The sequence below is a fragment of the Metopolophium dirhodum genome, chromosome 9, assembly GCF_019925205.1.
Source record: "Metopolophium dirhodum isolate CAU chromosome 9, ASM1992520v1, whole genome shotgun sequence".
Lineage (NCBI taxonomy): Eukaryota > Metazoa > Arthropoda > Insecta > Hemiptera > Aphididae > Metopolophium > Metopolophium dirhodum.
In genome coordinates, this window is record NC_083568.1 from 12,964,348 (window position 1) to 12,986,734 (window position 22,387).

The following is a 22,387-nucleotide window of genomic DNA, read 5'->3' on the forward strand; positions in this document are numbered from 1 at the left end:
GTTCGTTAAAATATAATATAATCCTTCAACCCTGCCCAGCGTTGTTCGCTTGATTTTAAGAAGATAAAGTGCCACGCGATGAACATACTTTCGTACTCTCTAAGTCAATGACCAATGTCGAATTAACATGACCGGTGTTGTTGAGTCAATGCGAGGTACGATGGTCATAGTTACGACGTTTATCATTTAGTGTAAATGCATTATAGATCTCGTGTCATTATCGAACACTGGTATTATCTATGATATTTCGGCGCAATTCTTCGCCTTAAGACTTCGTTGACCACATATATTAATACGCAAGATGATAAAGATTAAAATAAAAGTTTAACACAAATTATGTTCGGCAACACTTTTATTGAAATTAAAAACAAACGTAAGATAATTAACTCGGTCCGTTTCACTGTATCGCATATTGTACGTGGACAACCGTCATAACTCTTATAACCGAATTCCAAGGCAGAAAATCGACTCTTCCCCGCTCATCGTGGCCGCTGCCGCGTTTTATCAAAAAAAAAATATTATCTGGTCTCGGCACATTTTCCTTTACTGACCTTACCTATAAGTTGGTTACACACTTTTCTAAAACATATTTTCCCGCTGTACTACATATTATATTATATTATACAATAATAAATTGTAACTATTGTCTATATACGACACTATAATGCAGTAAACGTAGTGCAAAGTCACCTTAATAATATTATCATCGACAAAACAGCATTGTGCGTTTCATATTATATAACTGTACTATGAGTAATATCATAAACCTATACTTGCCAACTATATTATATTTTCAGAGTACGGGAACGTGTGTTGTACTTCGGCAACTACCTGTGAAATATAAACTGGTGTATTCGATGCTTTTGCCTCTCAAAATCTTGTAATTTTTTTCCATATTGCAACCAAAATGGTCATATTATTATAATGTTATATACCGGGTGATGTAGCATTCCACGAGTTTGCGCAGAAATTAACGAGCAGATAATATTATACTGTGATACGATGTGTAACGATCGTAATAATAATAATAATTATTATTATTATTATTATACCTACATGTGACTTGCCTTCGACGCGCGCGTGCAGCGAATCGATCAGAGAGGATATATAAACGCATTACGTTATAGGTACCTACAGCAATAACAACTATATACTTCTGCAGTTCATATTATTATTATTTTTTTTTTCATGAAAACCGTTTTAACCTTGTCTGTCCTACTATGACTGGCTGTCGACGTTGTACGGAATCGCAATGCGAGATATTATAAATAAAGATTTTATAAAAAAAAATATAAGAAAAATGGAAAGAGAAAATAAAACGATTTCAATCGTATTCCTATTACAATAAAAGTGTTTGTACGATTTCGTTTTTCGATATTTAAATATTTAATTCGTTGCATTCTAGCTACTTCTGTACACACGCGAACATCAACAATGTATAAATGGACAGCGTACACGATCGTGATTGGTTACTATTAGGAATGTCAGGAAATTGTCTAACAATGAGTAAAAAAGAAAAAATTTAATATTATTTTATTAAATACAAATTAATAAAAACATAATATATAGTTATCAGTCTAGGGCTGAGGACTTTAGGTTATTCATATTTGTCCAGCGAAAGGTCGCAGAACAATGTGAGCGATGTATAAATTTGTTTCATAACAATAGCAAGTTACACTGAAAATTTTAATTTATTTTATTTTTGCATATTTTTTCGTTATTGTATATAAATGCACATTTGGGCATATTAGAAAAATAAGAACATATTTTGCCACCTAGCGATCTAATAAAGTCCGTTTGGACATATTATGACATAAAGGTCACTGACATATTATTTTCGATTTTGAACACTGCAAATGATATTTTTTATTATTTGATAAAATAAAATATAATAAATGAACTAAAGTCATTGGACACAATAAATATTATGTAAAATTAATTTCTCATTATCACCTTCGTTTACTAATTACGTTTGCTGATCACAGTTAAAATACTTCATTGCCGTTACCGGTCACGTTTGGTGTATCTACCAACCCCGAGTACACGTTATGGTTACTTGAATATACCACAGTGTCAATTTATTATTATTATACATACAGACCGATTCGAACGTTACAAACGAATCTCATATTGCTCGTATAGTCGTATACCGTTGATAAAAACATAAATAAAATTTAAATTACGAAACCTGCGTAATATGACGCCTCTTGATAAGACAATAATCTGGTTATCACTCATACACCTGTTATCAATATTCCGTGATTTTTTTTTTTTATGCACTTGGGATTTTTTTTCACATAACTTTTTAATTTGATCACAAAAAAAAAGTATAATATATTATTATATTAAGGTCACCGATGATCAAGAAACTGGTGAACGAGTTTCACGTCGGATTGGAAACGCCTAGAAACGCATATCGTCAACAATACTCTCGGCTCGCGTAATGCACAAATTGGACCTGCTGTCGAATTAGGTCGGTAGGACAATTCAATAGACTTCACCGAATATTTCATTTATTTGCATTACCAAACGAAAAGTATAATAATATAAAGTCGGTCCAGCCGGCAGCGGTATAGAAGTGACAAATTGCTTTCTAATTTGCTCAATCGTGATGTACTTTTTTTCCTCTCTCCTTATTTTATTCCCCTCCCCTCAATCATTTAGGATGCACAATATGTACACATATTGTTATTGTAGTTATCAGTCAAAGTTATATAATGTCTATTGTTTATGGAATATATAAATATACATATACACTATAATAGAATAATACTACTTATGAGGATAACCATAATTTAATATTGTTACAGAATTTTTTGAAAAATTGTAAAAAAATATAGAATCAAAAAGTAATGAAACTCAATAATAATAATATAATATATAGGTTTCTAAGATTTTTCTAACACTTCTTAAAAGTAGTTTAGGAGGTACAATTTTGAAAATCAAATAAGAATGTATTTTATGCAATAATGGCATAAGATAATCATTGTTTATGAATTTTAGCACTCAAAAACATATTTTAATGCAAAACCCGTGCCTTGTAATAATTTAAAGTTTTTGAAAATTGCATTGCACTTTCGCAAAATATGCTATATAAAATAAAAATCGAAATAAATTAATAAAATTATTATGAGTTGTGATGATAATAATAATATCATTATATCAAAATACAAAACGAAGAAATCTCAGTCGTGGACGCTGTGTGGGGTTGCCCGTCTTCTCGCATAGCCGTATATTATGTATTTTATTATTAAACTGACTCGACGTAAACATAATGATTATACGACGGTTAAAGAGCAACTCTGTTTTATTGTATCAAATATTATATATTTCTCAAACGATATCCAACGACAGTAATAACATTACTAAAATAGAGACCAGACATAATCAGGGTCTTCCAAATTATATATACCTACCACGATATGGATTTTGCATTTGCCTATTACTTATAAATTATAATAATCGTTTATATATTAACGATATGAATTACAATTAAACTTGTGTCATTAAATTATAATAACTACCCGATTGGTCGGTTACCTCAGTCACAGTCCTAATATTCGTTATTATAATATTTGGCCGATTGATATTATAACGTTTTTTATTTTATATAATTATTCAAACGTTTAGTAATTTAAAATTGTGTTTAAAATGTGATCAGAAATTGTATTGTTTGGCTTAAACTGTATTGTTTTTCTAACTACTTCACTACTTCAGTCTTTGTGTGCATAATAATTTTGTAGATTCGTGGTCCCAATTACTAAGGATTTCTTGTACAATATACATTAATATGTATATTGTACAAGATATTATGTATAATAAATTTTCAACAGTTAATTTACAAGCACATAATCTATTCAACGTATAAACGTGTGCAATATCATAATAATATTTATACTGGAATTTTGTATTTTTTTGCATTTAATTATAATATACGCAGTGAAAAGGTAATACGACACATGAATATTGAATATATTATGATTATTATGGTATCGGATTTATCTCGACAGCGTTAATTCATGTTAAATATATGTATTTTCATTCGAGTACGCACTGACGATAATATAATAACCGACATATTATATTGTACCCATAGGTATCGCATTTAATGAAAGCTCGTGCCCATTCTTTAAAACGTGAAAATTATACTTAATATGATATACCTATCTAATGATAATTTTTTTTTTCCATTTGCACGTTTTGTCATTTATTTAGACCGATTAGTCTGTGCATATTTTATTATACGAACGTAAAAATAATATATTATTGTACTGTTTTTTTACAAAATCATCGACTAATTACTATTACTTTACCAGAGTTTTCCATCGATATCGTAAGCCGTATAGGTAAATACAATTTAACACTAAACCACACACTTATTATCATATTATAACATAATGTTAGAACACTGCTTATGTTCGATGGCATTATATTATAGGTATATTAAATTTTGATGAACTGACTTTTTTTCGCGGACTGAAGATCACAAAATAAGCTTTATCATTCCATTCGAGTCGAAACAATGGTTAATATTGAAAGTGAGCGTAAACTAAAACCGACGGTCTATAATTGACGATGTTCGCAAATATTATTCTATGACGATCGAAAGGACAACGACGTGTAAGGTGGCCATACTGACATATTATTATATTATTACGTAATACAATAAATTCAGAAAGGAGATCAAAAGTCGACACGATAAAAAAGTTAGAAAATGAAACAATTCGTTCTTTGTTTGCGACGAATTGAGATCGATTTCGTTTCAGCATTACACTTGACAAATTCAAAGACAGGAAAATACGCTTTCGATATGAATTTATCGCAATGTTTTTCAGTTGGTTACCCGCAGTGCCACAAACGCGGTCATTCTGACATCGTAAGATACCGAGAATAAATCCCGGAGAAGTCCTCACCAGTTGCCAATTTTTACCGCGCTCTTGAAGATAAATTTCAAATTATATACACCACCAATAGTTCGTGCTTCGTAGACAAATGTGTTTATTATTTACAAGGGTACAAGTAAAACGGTTGTAAAAAAAAACCTAATAATATGGTACACGAAGTTAGTTCATTATACGCGCTCGTTTCGAAAGCACAGGTCGAGCTGGGAATATGTTGTTTAATAATAACGTTAAATCGTATACGCAATCGTACAATATCAATAATCAGATCATGGCGATTCACATGTTATATATTATACCTATTTCTTACGTCTTAAATGATATTTCAAAATTCAGAAATCAAAACACGAATATAGTAAAATGCTTTGATCGTTGTTTAATAAAATGTTCGGACTAATTTCGATTACAAAATTTTTACTATTATACTAAAAATATTATTTATTATTTAATCAACAGACATAAAGTGAATATTACATAATATATCATCTTAAGTATATATAGATACCTATATTATGTATGAAATTAATAAAATAGTAATTTGAAATGTATGTCATTATTATAATAATAATAAATTACACATAAAATATTATAACGTAATTAGAAATAACTACCATAGTTCATAATATTAACTTTCCACAGTGGCCTTAACATAAATCAATAAATCATCAAAACACACTTTTAGATTATCCGCTTTGCAGCTGCGAGTAGAACGATCGAACAAAGCTAAGTATATAGGTTTTACAATATTAAGTGTAGTTTTTCTTCGCTGGAAAACACTTTTCAAGGCTGTAAAAGTGAACGGACACACTGATTATTAATACCAAACACGTTTGTTTTAATAACAGATTTTTTTTTTTTTCGAAATTATTGTCATTAGTTTAAAATAAAAAATAATTTAAAAAATAGTGCCTGGCGACAAGCCAAGCCAGATAAACTCAATACCCAATTATTATACTAAACATCCGGCTGAATTTTATAATTTAATATTTGTTAACGTATTACAATAATATATTATTATAGTTCAAAATGCTCTTATAGGAAAATAGTGTAAACTTTTAAATTAAAGAATAAATTTTCTTCAAAATTGTGTAAGAAAAAGTATTATAATATTCTATTCTTTTAAATTATTTTTATAAAACCGCAATACAAATTAGGAAAAAGTACAACACAATTATGTACGCCTAAGTTATTTCCCATAATTTTCATAAATATTCAGAAAGTAATAATTATAGGGCTTGGAATTATAAATGATAATTTAAATTACCTTGTACCCATAAATAGGAAACATATTTTCGTGTAAAATAGAACGTTTTTGTATTATTAATAAGCTTTCTGGTTTTTTCAATATGACCTAACCCAGAAAACAATTATTTAATTATTTTCAATGGTGATGGTGTGGTTCAGATGTGAGTTAGTAAATAATTGACAGAATATTCTCAGATCAATGTACAATTTTCATTTATATTATTTTTGTCGTTAAAGTTTGGTATTCGAAAAAAAGTCTTAAAAATCAGATTTATTTTAAACGTAATTATTTGATATCACGCGATGTTCTGTCTTCCCGTATAATTAACGATACAACAAATCAACAGTCAATATTTCGAAGACTAAAGAGGTGATTTTACTGAAATTTGAATTAATGTTACTGATAGCACTGTTTGAAGTAATTTTACACAACAAATTAAAACTATAAATTGTTCTGAATTTTTTTCTTTTAGTTGAAACTTTTATTTATAACGTTCTTTATTCAGTCAAAATAATAATAAACGCATCAGTACGCATTGTGGATCTGAATATCTGAAACATTTGATTCGGCGATAAAATCCATTGAAATTAAATTAATTTACAAATTAGACGATTATTGTGTTAATATTTTTCTTAATATTTCAAATTAAAATAAATCCTAATTATAACTACACATATTATATCATCACTTAGTTATATAATTGCATAATATTAATATATATTACTATTAGCTAATCGTTTTTGTGCGTAATTTGGTAAACTGTTATACACGTACACAACAGGATTGCGTTATCCGATAAAAATGTATGCACGACAATGTTTCAATATTTATACAGTTCTACAAAGATAAAAAATATTGATAAGAAAATAAATCGATTAGAATCGTTCTCGTTCAGCCGTCAGTCGTAGTCACACGTTCATATTTTATGCAAAATATGTAGGCTATAATAATATGATAATAATATATTATTATTTCGGTGATTTCTATTTAGTTAACGCGCGTATTACACTTGAATTAATAGTATCGGAGGAATATTTCGACAGATCGTTTATCGGATTTCTCCATAATATTAGAACCCATCCCGGATTTGCGACGGGTCTCCCCGCCGTCACGCGCGCCTGATATGAGGACGACCACCGTTGTGGACCATGACCTAGACGTGAACCGTAGTCGTCGAGCATGTCTGGCAAAATCTCAAAATTCGCCGATATATTGCAGCGTAACCGAGTCGTAATAATATTATGCTCGTCGACGCGATCATGCAGCGAACTGATATCTGACATCGTGAGCTCATCAGAACCCAAAGGGGCTAAATCGGTTTTTTTTTTTTGAAAATCCATTTCTTATAGAACATGATAATAATATCATATCATTAGATATATGTACTTATATAAAGTATTATATATGATTGGACCATCAATGCTCTATCCAAGCTCACAAACAACCGTATCCCTAGGCCCAGGATTTAATGAGTTATTCAGAACTGAAAGGTGCTAAATCAATATGCTATTCGCAAATTCACTTTTCGGCTCTCATCGGTTGAGTTAAAACTAAATGATTGTATCTTTTGTATCTCAATGTTAAAATTAATTAGTGATAACAAATAGGTACAATAATCATATGATATTGGTAATACATCACGTAAATTCGTGATTTTGACAATTTACTTAGTTTTTTCACTACGCCCAACGAAATTATATTTTGAGATAGGTAGAAAAACTAAAAATGTTTACACAATATAATAGAAATTACTATATATATTTAGGTAGATACCTACACCCAAACGTTGCACTCGCATCATAATATACGAATCACGATCGTCGTGCGAGGACGTTCGCTCCTCAAAGTTTCGGTGACCTATAAAAACGACTACCTCCAGTGTATAGCAATAATAATTTTAAAGTAATTCCTATTCCGCGGTCAAATGTTAGATTTTATACGATAATATTATGACGATGGAAGTATATATTATACGCATCGCGCCCGTGTTATATCGACCGTGAAAAACATAATCCTGACCGAGACATATACCAGCTACGCCGTATAATATACAGAGGTAATGATAATAATAATAATGCACATTATTGTATTGTTGTTACCTATTATTCGGATCTGGCAATCATGGGTGTTGGTGTTGGCGAGGGGGTTAGGGGACCGTGGCATCATGATGAATCGTTGTAATATACGAGCCGCCGCATTATAATAATAATAATATGTTATATACATATTATGATCTAGGTAACCTATAGGCGTGTGAATTATTTATTATTATTACTTGCCGATCGACTGGTCATCGTTTCTTCAAAGTTCATCGATGCGCGCAATACCACCTGCTGCAGCAGTCGCGATTATTCGCGGATGATAATAATATTATAATATATTGCCAATGAAACGCGTACTTACTTGCGTGTATGAAAATAATAATATTATCATAAACGGAGGCTGGTAGGTCGTGTACGGTGTTTATATTGAGTTGTATTATTATATTATATTACGATGTCGTCGGAACGTGGGCGAGACTATAATAATATTATATTGATGATTAATTTGGTTTTTATAACTGTTTTACAGTGAACGGACAGGTGAAGAGCGCTGGTACGAGATGGGCAAACGCCGACCTGGAAGCGGCCGACGAGGCGTCGGACGTACAGATCTACAAATCCGTTGTGCAGTCAATGGAAGAATGGAAACAGCGGAAGAACTCGTCGAAAAGGTGCTAAACATTTTTTTTTTTTAACGCGCGCTATAGCTATAGCGTGTAGTATGAGTTACGAGTGAATTATAATAATACTACACGTCATCCGGATCGCCGAAACTCGGTCAAAATAACACTTGTTAGATTTCAAAAATCGAGAAAGTCGTAATTTAATAATAATACGAAGAAGAAAAATATACGGATGAGCTGACGGATTCGTGTACGAAAGCGATGTGCGCGTATCGTACACGCGATAAAACGTGGTCACCTACCTACCTATATAATATTATTATAATACTGCTACAGTTGTTATGATATTATTACGACGAGAACGTTATTAGATACGACAGTTGTAACGGTCATAATATTTTTACACTGCTCGTATCATATTATTATCACATTGTATCGTGCCTATAGGTATTATGGTGTATCTATCTATAATAATATATTGTTCCGATTGGTTGCCGAATCGAACGAAAAACATTAAGCACTCGATTTAAAGGAGAATTCCGTACTCTGAAATGTAATAGCTTAATGCAGCTTATAGCTGTAAACCGTTTATAACAGAGTTTATAACGTTTGGATTAAAGTACCATGTTCTATAAGCCACTGCAACTAATCTCATAATGCAAACGGTTTCGTAAAATTATCAGCCATAAAGTCGCCAAAAAATAAATCCATTTCTATTATAAATAATAATAATATAGTGTAAAAAATGTCATAATGTAATATTTGATCTTTGTGATAATATTTTATATAATTCATAAGAACAATGTGGTTTTGCATAAAAATCTTACATCGATGCTTTAGTTTTTTTAAAGTGGTACAGAAGCTGCTATATAGTTGTAGCGATTAAATTAAAATAATTTATGACGATAATAATATTGTAATGTTAGAAACAAAATATGTATAGATTCCTCGGTCACACGATACCGATGTTTCATATTCACCTCTTTTTAAATTTGACAGGCAAAACAACATAATACACCAGATATTAATGTTTTTGGAAATACTTTTGTACATATATTATAGCTTATCTTGTTAAATACCTATAACTTATAAATAACTTGTCTGAAATTTAACTTTTATAGATCAAAATTCACCGAATATTACTCTGCTTCTGTCGTTCAAAAGAGTAAAAATTTTTTTTTAAAAAAAAAAAACAGTAAAAAATTAAAACTGTGTAAAAGAAATATCTTCAAAAACGTTAGTGTTTTCTGAAATAATAAGTTTTTTACGTAAAAATTGCCGCGTAAATCCATGTGAAGATTAAAAAATATAGTATAATGAGGTGTACTATGTAGAAAGGATATTAAACAGAAGGGGACGGAAAACATCCACTTATAATCCTAGTGTAAGTACGATTGGTAATTGTTAAAAAAAAAATACTTTTTTAATATATATTTTCAAATAATTAATAAGTATTTATAAAGATAACTTGAACAAAAAAGTATGCAAGTAAATTTTCCAAAAAGCATATGTATGTATGAAATAAAAAAAATAATAATTTAAACACGTCGCAAGTGTTGTGGTGGGTGGTTTACTATTGAGTGTATCGTTATATCATATAATATCAATCAATCGCAAACAAAATTTTAAATCTTAATTAAATAAAAATATATATATATTACGCATAGTGCCCACCATTACCTACTTACATCATAATATACAATCAATATAATAATTTGTAACTAGGTATAGAAATCAGATTAAGATCCATAAAGGTATAAAGTATATACGCCCATCGCGGGTCTACACATTAATTGAAAACGTATTCTGGCGGAGGTTTGACCTCCGAATAATAATAACTCATTGTTGGGGCTGAGAATGCGTCTCTATAGTGTTTAATAATAATAATAATAATAATAATAATACGAACGTTGCTCACGCACCTGCGGACTTTATCCCGACGTCGTGATGTCAGAATCACTGCACTCAAAATAATATTGTACCGTTATGCCGTGGTTTAATCCATCATCATCATCATCATATTATTATTATTATTAACAGTCATTTTCATATTTCACGAGGGTGTGTTTTTTTGTTTATTACGACGAGGCTCTGATTCTGAACGCAACCCGATGGTCAAAGAAGCCTCGAATGTACGCGTGCCATATTAATTTATTTTTCTCAAATTCGTTGCGTTTTTTAAATTTTTGAATTTCTATAAACAAACACCATGCATAACTTTTCCAGTTCATCTTGGCACTTGGCCACCGTTACTATTATATATATTATATATATAATATGTTTCTACAAATATTTAATTTTAAACTCCACTTTTTTTCAAAATAAGATTTGATAAAGTTTTGAAAATTTAAAATTTGGTTCTGTAGATTATTGACAATTTTATTTTATACGTTTTTTATGTGTGTCCTAAAAAACAGGTATTAGCACTTGGAAAGTTTTATTTTGTCGAACTAGTTTGTCAACAAAAAAATAAGTTTGGACCACTGTTTTATAAGTTCGTAACGATTGCCAAGTGCAAAAATGAATCGGATGGTTTTTGAGAACCATCCAGCACAAATGTCCATATTATCAAGATATCTATACTATATTATATCTATATCAAATCACAGCTAAAAATTATTATCTTTTCTTATTTATCATTAATCAACAAATAAAATATTTTTCTATTTGTAAAATTTTGCATACCAACTTTCTAATACCTCATGTACCTACTTTATCAATCGATTTTGGTAGTGAATGCATTGACTGCCTTCTATATAGCGGTGTACATAATATTATATTTCTCTTCATATATTGTAAATCATTTACTTGAAGTACATGCGCATCAAGTACATTATTTACTGCACTACAAACAATTTTATTTGGCCTAGTGCAGATATCATCTGTAGTTGCTTTACGTTTGGCCACGGTGGTTATAAACATTATTGTTGTTGTACCTCATCACTAACAGGACCGTGGTTATTAGAATCGTTTTTCAAATTATCGGGCATAGTTTACAATTCACTATTTTATTACCTGAAATTTCCGGACCGAGTTTGCATCTGCTAGTTTTTGGAATTCCAAAGAAGCTCAATATTATGCGTCACACCTCTCATATAACGGTACGCACATCTTAAACGGGTTAGGTTAGTCTAAAAAACATTATATCGAAGAATAATATTAACACTTGTTGAACGTATAGGTAGTTTACATTATATCTTCACATCCGATTTCGAGGCTTGACGGCACACGTCAGTTCGTAGGTACATAAAAAAAAAGTACAACTCACAAATTTGATTAATAAAACTGGTGTAACAATCAAAACCTATGATTTAATATGTTCGCTTACAAAAATCGACGGGTTTCTATTATTTTATGAAGTAAAATTAATTTATACTGCAAAATTACTCTGGATACATTTTAGTTTATTAAAAGTATCATTGATATTAAATTGTATATTCCAATAAATATTTTACACTATTATGATTTACGTGGCAATTTATTTTTGCGCCTGTCTAGTATAATACAAATATAATAATAATACTATAGTACATCGCTCAAACAAATTTAAATATTTATCCAAAAAATGATCGTTAATACTTTAATTCACAAATTCTTGTTGTATATTATATAATTATATGTATTCAGCATTGACAATTATTATTATCCTTTGTCGTTTTACACGTCTTTACATATTATTTGGTAATGAGAACCGCTAAAAGTATACTAATAGATAGTATATACCTACCTAATGACCAAATAAACCTTCGCATAATCGATTTGGCTCAAATTAAATTAAATTGTATAAACTTTCTAAATGTATTTTTTAGACAAAATATTTTACAATTAGGTATCTACAAGCAATTAATCCAAATAAAATTAACAGTTTATTAAAATGTTATTTTAAATTAACTGTTCCACGCTATTAATGAAAACGTTACCACCGTTCCGCATGCTTTGTTTGCAATATTGTAAAATATAATAATAGTATAATATAATAATAATACATTTAATCAACGATGCTGAACTCCGTTGTCTAATTTAATAATATAACCTAAGTGAATGAGCAAATATAAATAGATTAACCATAAACGTAATTTAATGTAAATGCAATGTAACTGTAATGTAAATAATGTAATTAAAAGCTAATAACCACGCAGCTTATACCTTATATAAAATAAAATAAAAACAATTGTGGTCAAATGAAAGAGGAAATCCAAATATTATTTCCTACTTGTGATTAAAATAATTATATAATTATTATATATATTTATTGTGAGCGCAAGTTTGCTTTACAAATGGTAGACGTGTATGATACAACTCCTCTTATCCCAAAATCTCCGACTGTACTTAAGTCAACAATACACACACGACGTACAAAAATATCTTATCCAGTATTCAAGGACTGGAATCCGTCTAATCACTGAATTACAATAATTTATATTAAATCAAAATTCAATGCGAACATTATTTCCGTACGTGGTATGTATAATATTATACCTATTGAATATTATACCTATAAACATTCTTATTTAGCACAGAATCTCGATTTGAATACTATATTACTCGTACTTTGTCAATCAAATTATGACACAGATAAATAGTTTTCGTTATAATTGTGATCGTTTCATTTTTGTTTACAGGCAAAAAAGAGCAGAAACGAATGCCTGCTATCCGGAAGTGGGTTGCTTCGACACTTCCGGCCCTTACGGTTACATCGGAATGGTACCAAACCGTCCGGACGAGGTAAACTGCACCGTGCCTGATATAATATTATTATATCGGAATGTCAATCGGTTTTTGGAAACATTTCGATATACATTTCTTATAACATTATCGCGGTTACGTGTCTTGCAGGTGAACACGAGATTTTTGTTGTACAGCTCGCGGAGGAGCCGACGGGACACGCCACTGTTGGACGTGGCGTTCACAAACATGACGTCCATCTGGCACTGGGCCGGCAAAGCTTTCAACGTGTCCGCACCCACCAAAGTCATAGTCCACGGATTCGGTAGCTCCTGTTCAAACGTGTGGGTGTACGAAATGAGATCAGCTCTCATGGACGTGGTGAGTACAACTCTGCAGCACACGACGGTAGTTGACAACAAATCCGTCGGATCCTATTATAATAATTATTATTATTTATCACGATAATTAATATTCATCGACCCGCTAAGATGTTTGCTCTTCTCTACAATTTGTCATGTCGCAATAGACTTACATTAGAAATTTCGTATAAGAATGTATTTTTTGAACGAATCTTCTCTTGCGCGTGTCCATTCAATCAGCGAAACAGTTTGAAGTACACATCACGCGTGAGTGTATTGATATATTATATATATATTAGATAGTATAATATGTGCAGTTGTATTTGGCTTAGATATTTTTATAACGGAAAATTACTTTTCTTTTATATTATACATACACTAGGAGATACACCTAGGTATAAAATTATGGATTGTTCAGTTGTTTTATTCATTTTTTTTTTTGTTATCTTCTGTTTTCTTAACGGTCATAATAGTACCTACTTGCCCATTGACGGAATGAAATCGCGTGAAAGGAAACGATAGTTCAATTCGATGCATTATTGCGACTTTTATTAATGCAATTATAGGTATAATAACATTATTCCTTTTACGAAAACGAACCAGGATATTGTAACTTGATTTTATGTACAGATTAATAATACATAGAATTATAGAAACTCAATTTATTGAACGAAATTAAATAACATTTCATTTCAAAAGACATTGATTGGTTTATTCTGAATACAAACGGAATGTATAATATACACTTTTAATACGCCGTGCATTTAAAGTCCTATTTATTAGTGTTTAACAGTATAAAATGCACTGTTTGAACGAGTTATAAACTCGTTTAAGTTCTTCAAAAATATGAATTCGTTCACGTTCTATTTGATGTATTAATGGTGAGTGTTGTTCGCAAAATATGAACGTGAACGCGTTTTTTCCAAACATTGCACACGCGTATAAATGTATAATTTAATATTATTATATACCAGGTAGGTGCATATGCAAATGCAAACACGAATATTAGGTGCATTTGTGTACAGTAAAAAAATAAATAATAATATGGCGATGAATAATAATTTACAAATAAATCACAGTGATCGTCAAATGAATCATCATTACGACCATCGTGTATAAGTTATCATCGTCGCGCCGGTCTTAGCACCATTCCTGCCTGTTAGGTTATGTATATAGTATATATTATTATTCGAAGACTTGTATACGCCAAATACTAGGTATATGGTTACTTTCACGCGAGGTTTTCTCAACCACTTAGGTGCATCTTGGACACGCGATGTGCCAGTATAATATTATTATCATGACAGTCAGTCGTGGCTGAGCGACACGAAAATGAGACAATCCAAAACAGCGCCGCAGCTGCTAATCGTACAAGCGCTGCACGTTTCCTAAAAAAATTGTATGTGTGCCAAATGAAAACGGCCGCGATAGATCATCGTTATGGTCAGTCGAATATTATCGTAAATTTATCGGCGTTGAGTAGTTGAGATCAGTTTCCGGTTTTTTCATCACACTTTTTGTTTTTCAATCACCAATCCTGGTAAAGACTTCAAAAATGGGTACTTCCTGAAAATATAAATAATATTACGAGGACGTCGCACCGCATAAGTTGTCTTTGTAACACGCGTTCGACATATACAATTTTTGTTCACCGGTTTCAATACTGTGTGTTAGTTTTGATATTAGAGTGAATTTACTTATCGTTAAACTTTTAGGTAATGCTTATAATTCACTTACTACTAGCTGCCTACCTAAAGAAACAATAAAATACATATTAATAAGGTGTGGCATAGGTAAACAAATTGTGTTATAGAATATCAATCGTTATATGCAATAAAAATAAATACATTTTACTATAGTCGTATAAAGTATAACAGTAACTGCAGTATAGTACTATAGTGTGTACTTGGTTAACATATTTTGTTTAATAATGAGTAAAAAAAATTTTTTTTGTTGGTATTTATAAATACTTTGTTTTCAGTTTTTAAAACCCTTTCAATGCCACCAAAAATCTGTAACACGCCAGCGGGCTTGGGTGGTTCTATGATTTATACATATTTTATAAAATTTATAGTTATATTATATTATTATAATAATACATACCTGTTATTAATACATATTATATTAATATAATCGTATACCAACACGTTAGATATTATTTCAGCGCCAGCTTGTATTTTCATTTTTTATCAAATCATATTAATGATATGTATTATTGTATTAATTATGATGGATCAAAGTCTTTGCAAACTAAAATTTAAAACACTTGAATACTTGCACTGCACGAAGTGTGAAATTGCGATTCTAAAAAATATTATACCGAGCAGATTCGAAATATTTTAATTAAAATAAAAAATTTGACAATAGGATTGGAAAAATTCAGCTATGGATAAAAATAAAACAAAAGCCGTTTAAAAATCATTCAAGTAAAAACCAAGTCGTAATAGAGTTCGACGAAATATAAGTTCCTACGTTTAGAATACAGTTCTTAAATAATTATTGTTCGCTATAATGTACCGCATATTAGTCATTACGTTGACTATTTTTAAATTATTACAATTTTCAAATGACGTAATTTATGTAGATTTATATATAATGTCATTATATACGTGTTGAAAAATAATAAATAATATACTTCGAGGAAATAAAAAAATAACAGTATGATAACGGACATTGGTGAAATGCTTTGCGGACGCTGAATTAATGAGGGTGGTGACTAACCATCGAGTACCTACACACAATGGCATTCGCCGTTCGATATACCGTGCAAATAGTAATAAAAATAATAACAATAATTACGACGCTCAATGGTCCGTCGCGTCGTTCACTGGTTAAAGAAAAAAACCGTTTTAAATGATACCTATTACTATCACTACAATAATTATTATTATTATCATCATCGTCGTCTCGATCGCGGTCTGAGCACGTGAGCAACAATTACTACAGTGCCTGCGCTTGTATGACGCGACAATGATAAATAATTATCATGTTCAATATAATATTTAGTTATTATAACACTGACCCAGTCGTCGAAAACGGACGTGAAGTATCGGCGTCGTCGTCTTCGGTCTCGTATCGGTATAATCCGTAGAGACGAAAAGCATAAAAAGTATAAAAAAAATATTATTATTATATTACGACGAATGCGGTTTTCCGTTCGGTGTCGTGCCAATTAAGAGCTCGCGCCGACGACCCCGTGACACTGTAATATAATGATGATGATAATAATATTATATTATGTACCTTCGCTGCACTCGGTGCAGTCGTTGACCCAGTGGCTGCTGTACACCAGAAGAAGCTACTTCCGCGTGTTTCCGATACGCCACCGGTCGCGTCACGATAATATTTTATGATCGGAAAACGGACGACACAAATATATATTATTATGAACGCGTGTGCGAGTTTTGCGAATTATTATTATGATTATGCCGGCGAAAAACCTTTGAAACAAACATCAAATAAAATTTAAGTACAAGACTATATGCGGCGGATACACTATATGACGAGAACGCAGTAAAATATATTTTATCGTTTTCTAAATTCCTCGTGGGTACCGACGAGAACAAATCAATTCTAGTAATTAATATTAGACCTATATTTTGTTTTGAATCTATGATGAACGGAATGGAATATTATAATACTTAGGTATTTCTTCCTTTTTTTCTTTCACTTTTTACAGAAAAAGTATTAAATTATTAAAAGTATTAAAAATACACTAATACAATATACTTTCATTAAATTGGCCCAAATATATTCAATCAGCACAACATTTCACCGGGCCGACGGGGATCATCCACCCACCACCCTCAGTAATATATTTTGAAGTGAAACTCTAAGGTACAACTCCGAACATTTTGCAACGACATTGTATTATGCTCAGTGATATTGATATTGTATATTCTTACTCACTATAATACCAACCAAATGTGAAAAACAATTTTATTTTTCTCGAAATGGTCACTCGAAGCGTATTCCATTTCATGGCTGTGAATATATAATATATTATTACTATTATTTTATTGTATAGATATAACCCTAGATATCACTAAAAACTACGAAAGAAGTTTCACTTAATTTGCGCGTGCTTGTTTTTATTATGAATTATCTACCCACTCACCACCATTTTTCCACGGACAAGATTCATAAATCTAAACTGTTAAAATCATTATTCCGATCATTTTTAGGGTTGGATAGGAAAATGTATTAGGGGGCTACGATTCTACATTATTATAAGATACCTATATAAGATTTTCGTCAATGATTTCTGACCATCCCGTCATATGTCTGTGCCGCAGGTCGACTGCAACGTAATCTGCGTGGACTGGGAGGCCGGGGCGATCATACCCAACTACGTGCGGGCCGCGGCCAACACCCGTCTGGTCGGCAAACAGGTAGCCATGCTGATCTCCGGCCTGGCGACCAAGGCGAACCTTCCCATAGAGAACGTGCACTTGATCGGCTTCAGCCTTGGCGCGCACGCGGCCGGTTACGCCGGTGCCGAGCTGAAGAACCTGAGCAGGATCACGGGCCTGGACCCGGCAGGACCGCTGTTCGAGAACCAGGACCCCAAGACCCGGTTAGACTCGACGGACGCCAAGTTCGTGGACGTGATCCACTCCAATGGCGAGAACCTCATACTGGGAGGCCTGGGCGCTTGGCAGCCCATGGGCCACGTGGACTACTACCCGAACGGCGGCCGCATGCAGAAGGGCTGCTCCAACCTGTTCGTGGGTGCCGTCACCGACATCATTTGGTGTGAGTATACTTATACATCATTTTCTGTAATTCCATTTTCGCAGGATATCCATTCTCGGTACGAATACATCCTAAAGTGTGTTATTAGTGACTATAAGGGCTTTATAATGGAGGAGATTAGAGTAAAACCCATTAGCTGTTGTAGGGGTTATGAACTGTAGTTGGTAAGGTTGGTACGATAAGGTGTTGTTAAGGTTGTAAGCAAACGCGTGTATGTGTGGCAAGGTTTTTACTACCATGAACCCTGGTGGTCACCCATCCGGTAACTTGTAGCAGCGGACGTTACGTCTTACTCTCAGTCACATTGCATGACTGGTAGCAGCTAACGCGCCGCACCAAGCCACTATTATAATTATTATTAGGTACCTAACTATTGTCAAATCGAAATAAGAGATGTACCAACCTTCCTACCTAAATGGTGGTTCTCAACGTTTTTTATCACTACGACTACTGACTTAAATCCAATTAAAAGGCAACATACATAAATCTTCATGACAAAGAGTATTATACATTTGTAAATAACACTAAAATTCAAAACATTTTCTAACAATTTTTGGGTGACACACATCACACGGCACACCGGTTATGAACCACATAAATCAATATTAATCGTTTGAATACTATCATGAGCCAGCCGTTTTCAATAATTTATATTAAAGCTAAGGCGATAATTTGTATCTACTCTTAAAATTGACATTTGCTTATAGATGTAGTTATAACTTTTCAGCCGTTTCATGTTTATTTAACTTAGGTAAATTTAAACACAGGAAAAATGTTTGCGTCTTCTTAGGTGCTATAATACTTGATAATATGTTATTTTTCTTTAATTTTAGTCTAAATTTCATTGCGATGACGAATGATTGTATTTATGGGTATTGAGTAACAATGTTTTTCTCGACTCTTATTCTTCTGCAGATAGCTAGTCAGACAGACAACGGCACACCCTTATACATACATACATAACCGTCTTTTTAGAAACTCGGCACCATAACGTCCAAGTCAAACATATCGCACCTTTTTCTAAGATTTGTTTTATTTTTTATAGATATGTGAACAACGATTCTTTTTTATTGTTATTATTACAATGCATGGGCGTGAGCTTTTATTGTACCTTATACACAGTATGTGTTACAAAAACATAACGCTCTTATATAATATATATATAGGTACATTGTAAGTAATTTATTATTACATTTAGGAAAAATTATTGTTATTATACTGCAGTGTGCGATAAATCTTTTGAATTTATTTTGATACAGATAATTTGCATTCGTATGACATATATTCTCATCAAATTTTGTTTACGACATGTGTTAATAATAATAATAATACGTCTTGTGAAAACTGAAAACCACAGTCATACGGTTATATTACAATTTAATTCAGTGGATAAATCAAAACTGCAGCAGTATAATATAACATAATATATTATATACTTGAACTGGTTGCATTCCAGATAACGAAAAATCTTAAAAAACAATTTAAAAAAACACTCGCGCGATTATATACTTTGGACCGTTACCCATTGGGGTTGACTGTGGTAACCGGTTCACCTTATATATAGGTAAAACGACCTTTTATATTTTATTATACCATAAAGTAATAAATTTACACAGCTCGCGATTAACTGCAGATGCAGCTGCATAGGTGTCTAGACACCCATGTGTGAAAATGTATGTGCATCGACCACCAGCCATCACCAAATATTATTAGAACGGACTTAAAATCGGTCGATCTAAGATTCACTTGTTTTCGTACAGTAAGCAATAACACGTATAATATGTTACGCTAGTGTAGGTTAAACTGGTATATCGACGAGACTAACTCGATAATAAATGTTATTATAACGCGCAATTGGTTTTTTTTTTTAACGTCATTATTATTAATCTGCCATTTGTAAAAAAAAATTACACGTAATAAAAAACTCCAGGAGCGTATTATATACAGACATTCTATACATATGTATAATATATTATTATAATGATATCGTAAACGTTCGCTACTATACGGCTGAGAATTCGTAAAAATAATTTTATCCACAACATTAAACCCACTGACCCGTATAATGTAATATGGAATACGTTGGGTAGGTATATAATATAGTAGTTCTCTACTAGTTGGTCGGCTGAAACCTCGTTTTACGCGCGTTTTTTTATATATACTTAATGTGTTTTACTTGACGGGTTATTATAATAATAATTCTCAACGTCCCTATCTACACGCAATTGAATAGATGCAGCGGCTTAGGGTTTCCGCGTTTACCGTTATATCGTATTATTATTATTATTATTATTATTATTATATTATATTGACGCGTGTTTTTAAATCCTCTCAATTTTCGTAAATATTATAAACGCTGTATCTATACCTACCTATCCTTCTGGTCACTGAACAATATCATAGCGTTCCGGCTCCATATTATTATCGTAAGTATACCACCCACCCACCTGCACCTGTGAAAGTATGTTTTTTTTTTGTCGAATTCAAAAACCGATTGTATGCAAATATGTAACGTTCGATGGGAGTTGTGTTTTGTAAACACGGTTACGAGTTTATGACCGTTATATTTTCTACTCGTCCCAAATATTAATAACTCTTACGATTTGACACAGAAGACGCAGCAGTATATTATTATTTATCGCCGTCTGCATTCGGCCACGACACACTCGTCACGAACATGTAAAACGATTATGCTCATTGCGATATTATTATAATTATAATACTATCGTGGTATTATCACAGCGTATAGAATATTACGTTTAACTTATTCCGTGGTATTATTGTTGTGATATTATACAGGCGGACGCGAAATTTCATCATTAAACCCAAAAAATATGCAGTAATACCTGATAATAATATATATAACCTGCAGACTGTGCAACTACGTTTATTTGACGAAATCTCGCTATGACTGATGTTTAACGACCACCACTGTATTATAATATTATTATGATATCGTTCGGATTCGTTAAATACACCCATAACGAAACGAACGATAGATGCATGGGTGGGTGCGTTTCGAGCCAACTATATATGCAGCCAACGAACTCTTTAGTTTTTTTTTAAAAAATATTATCGTATCTGATTTCGATTATTATTACTCCAAGTCGTGCGGCCAACTGTCACAACTAATAATAATATTATAATATAACATGACCCTTGCCCAACATTATGCTGCAGTTGCGTGTCTACCGACCACCGAATCTCTATATACCTAGTCAATTACACTTACCTATTATTATAATAATTTTACATTTCAGGCCATTGGCGTAATAGTTTTTTTTAGCAAAGGTTCAGAAACGCTCAGATTTAACACCGGTCCGAAATCACAAACTATACGACTGCCTCTATTATAGTCGACTACTGATCCAATAACAATAAATTACACATATTATCGTGTAAAAATAACGTGACGTTAATTAAAAATTGTAGTAGTATTTTAATAGTAATAAAAATAGTTGCGAGTTCCAAAATATTAAGTGGTATAATAATAGTATAGGTAATATGGATAATGGTACCTAGGGCACCCGTTTACATATAATTACGTAAATATTTGGTTACAGATGTTTTCTCAATATATTGCAAAAAATTATTATAAAATAACATTCGTAGTATTACATAACAATAAAATGATAGTTATGTAAGCATCTTAACCTAACCTAATCTGTGCTAAGCTTCATGCAAAAAAAAACTGTACATAGCATTGCGAGTTTTTAAATTCTTAAAAATAATATGTTTTCAGTTTTGTCCAAATAGATATTTTTGTACTATACCATTGTGATAGTTAATATTA

At 31.8% G+C, this 22,387-nt stretch overlaps 1 protein-coding gene across 1 annotated transcript in view; it reads left to right on the top strand.

Annotated features, from left to right (window-relative positions):
• LOC132951840 (uncharacterized) overlaps positions 1 to 22,387 on the top strand; it is a 44,536-nt gene that overhangs the window by 13,246 nt on the left and 8,903 nt on the right. Inside the window, exons 3-6 of the mRNA XM_061023843.1 lie at positions 8,719 to 8,860; positions 13,435 to 13,537; positions 13,649 to 13,858; positions 18,135 to 18,594. Coding sequence (XP_060879826.1) covers positions 8,719 to 8,860; positions 13,435 to 13,537; positions 13,649 to 13,858; positions 18,135 to 18,594 — 915 coding nt within the window. The remainder of the gene's footprint in view (positions 1 to 8,718; positions 8,861 to 13,434; positions 13,538 to 13,648; positions 13,859 to 18,134; positions 18,595 to 22,387) is intronic.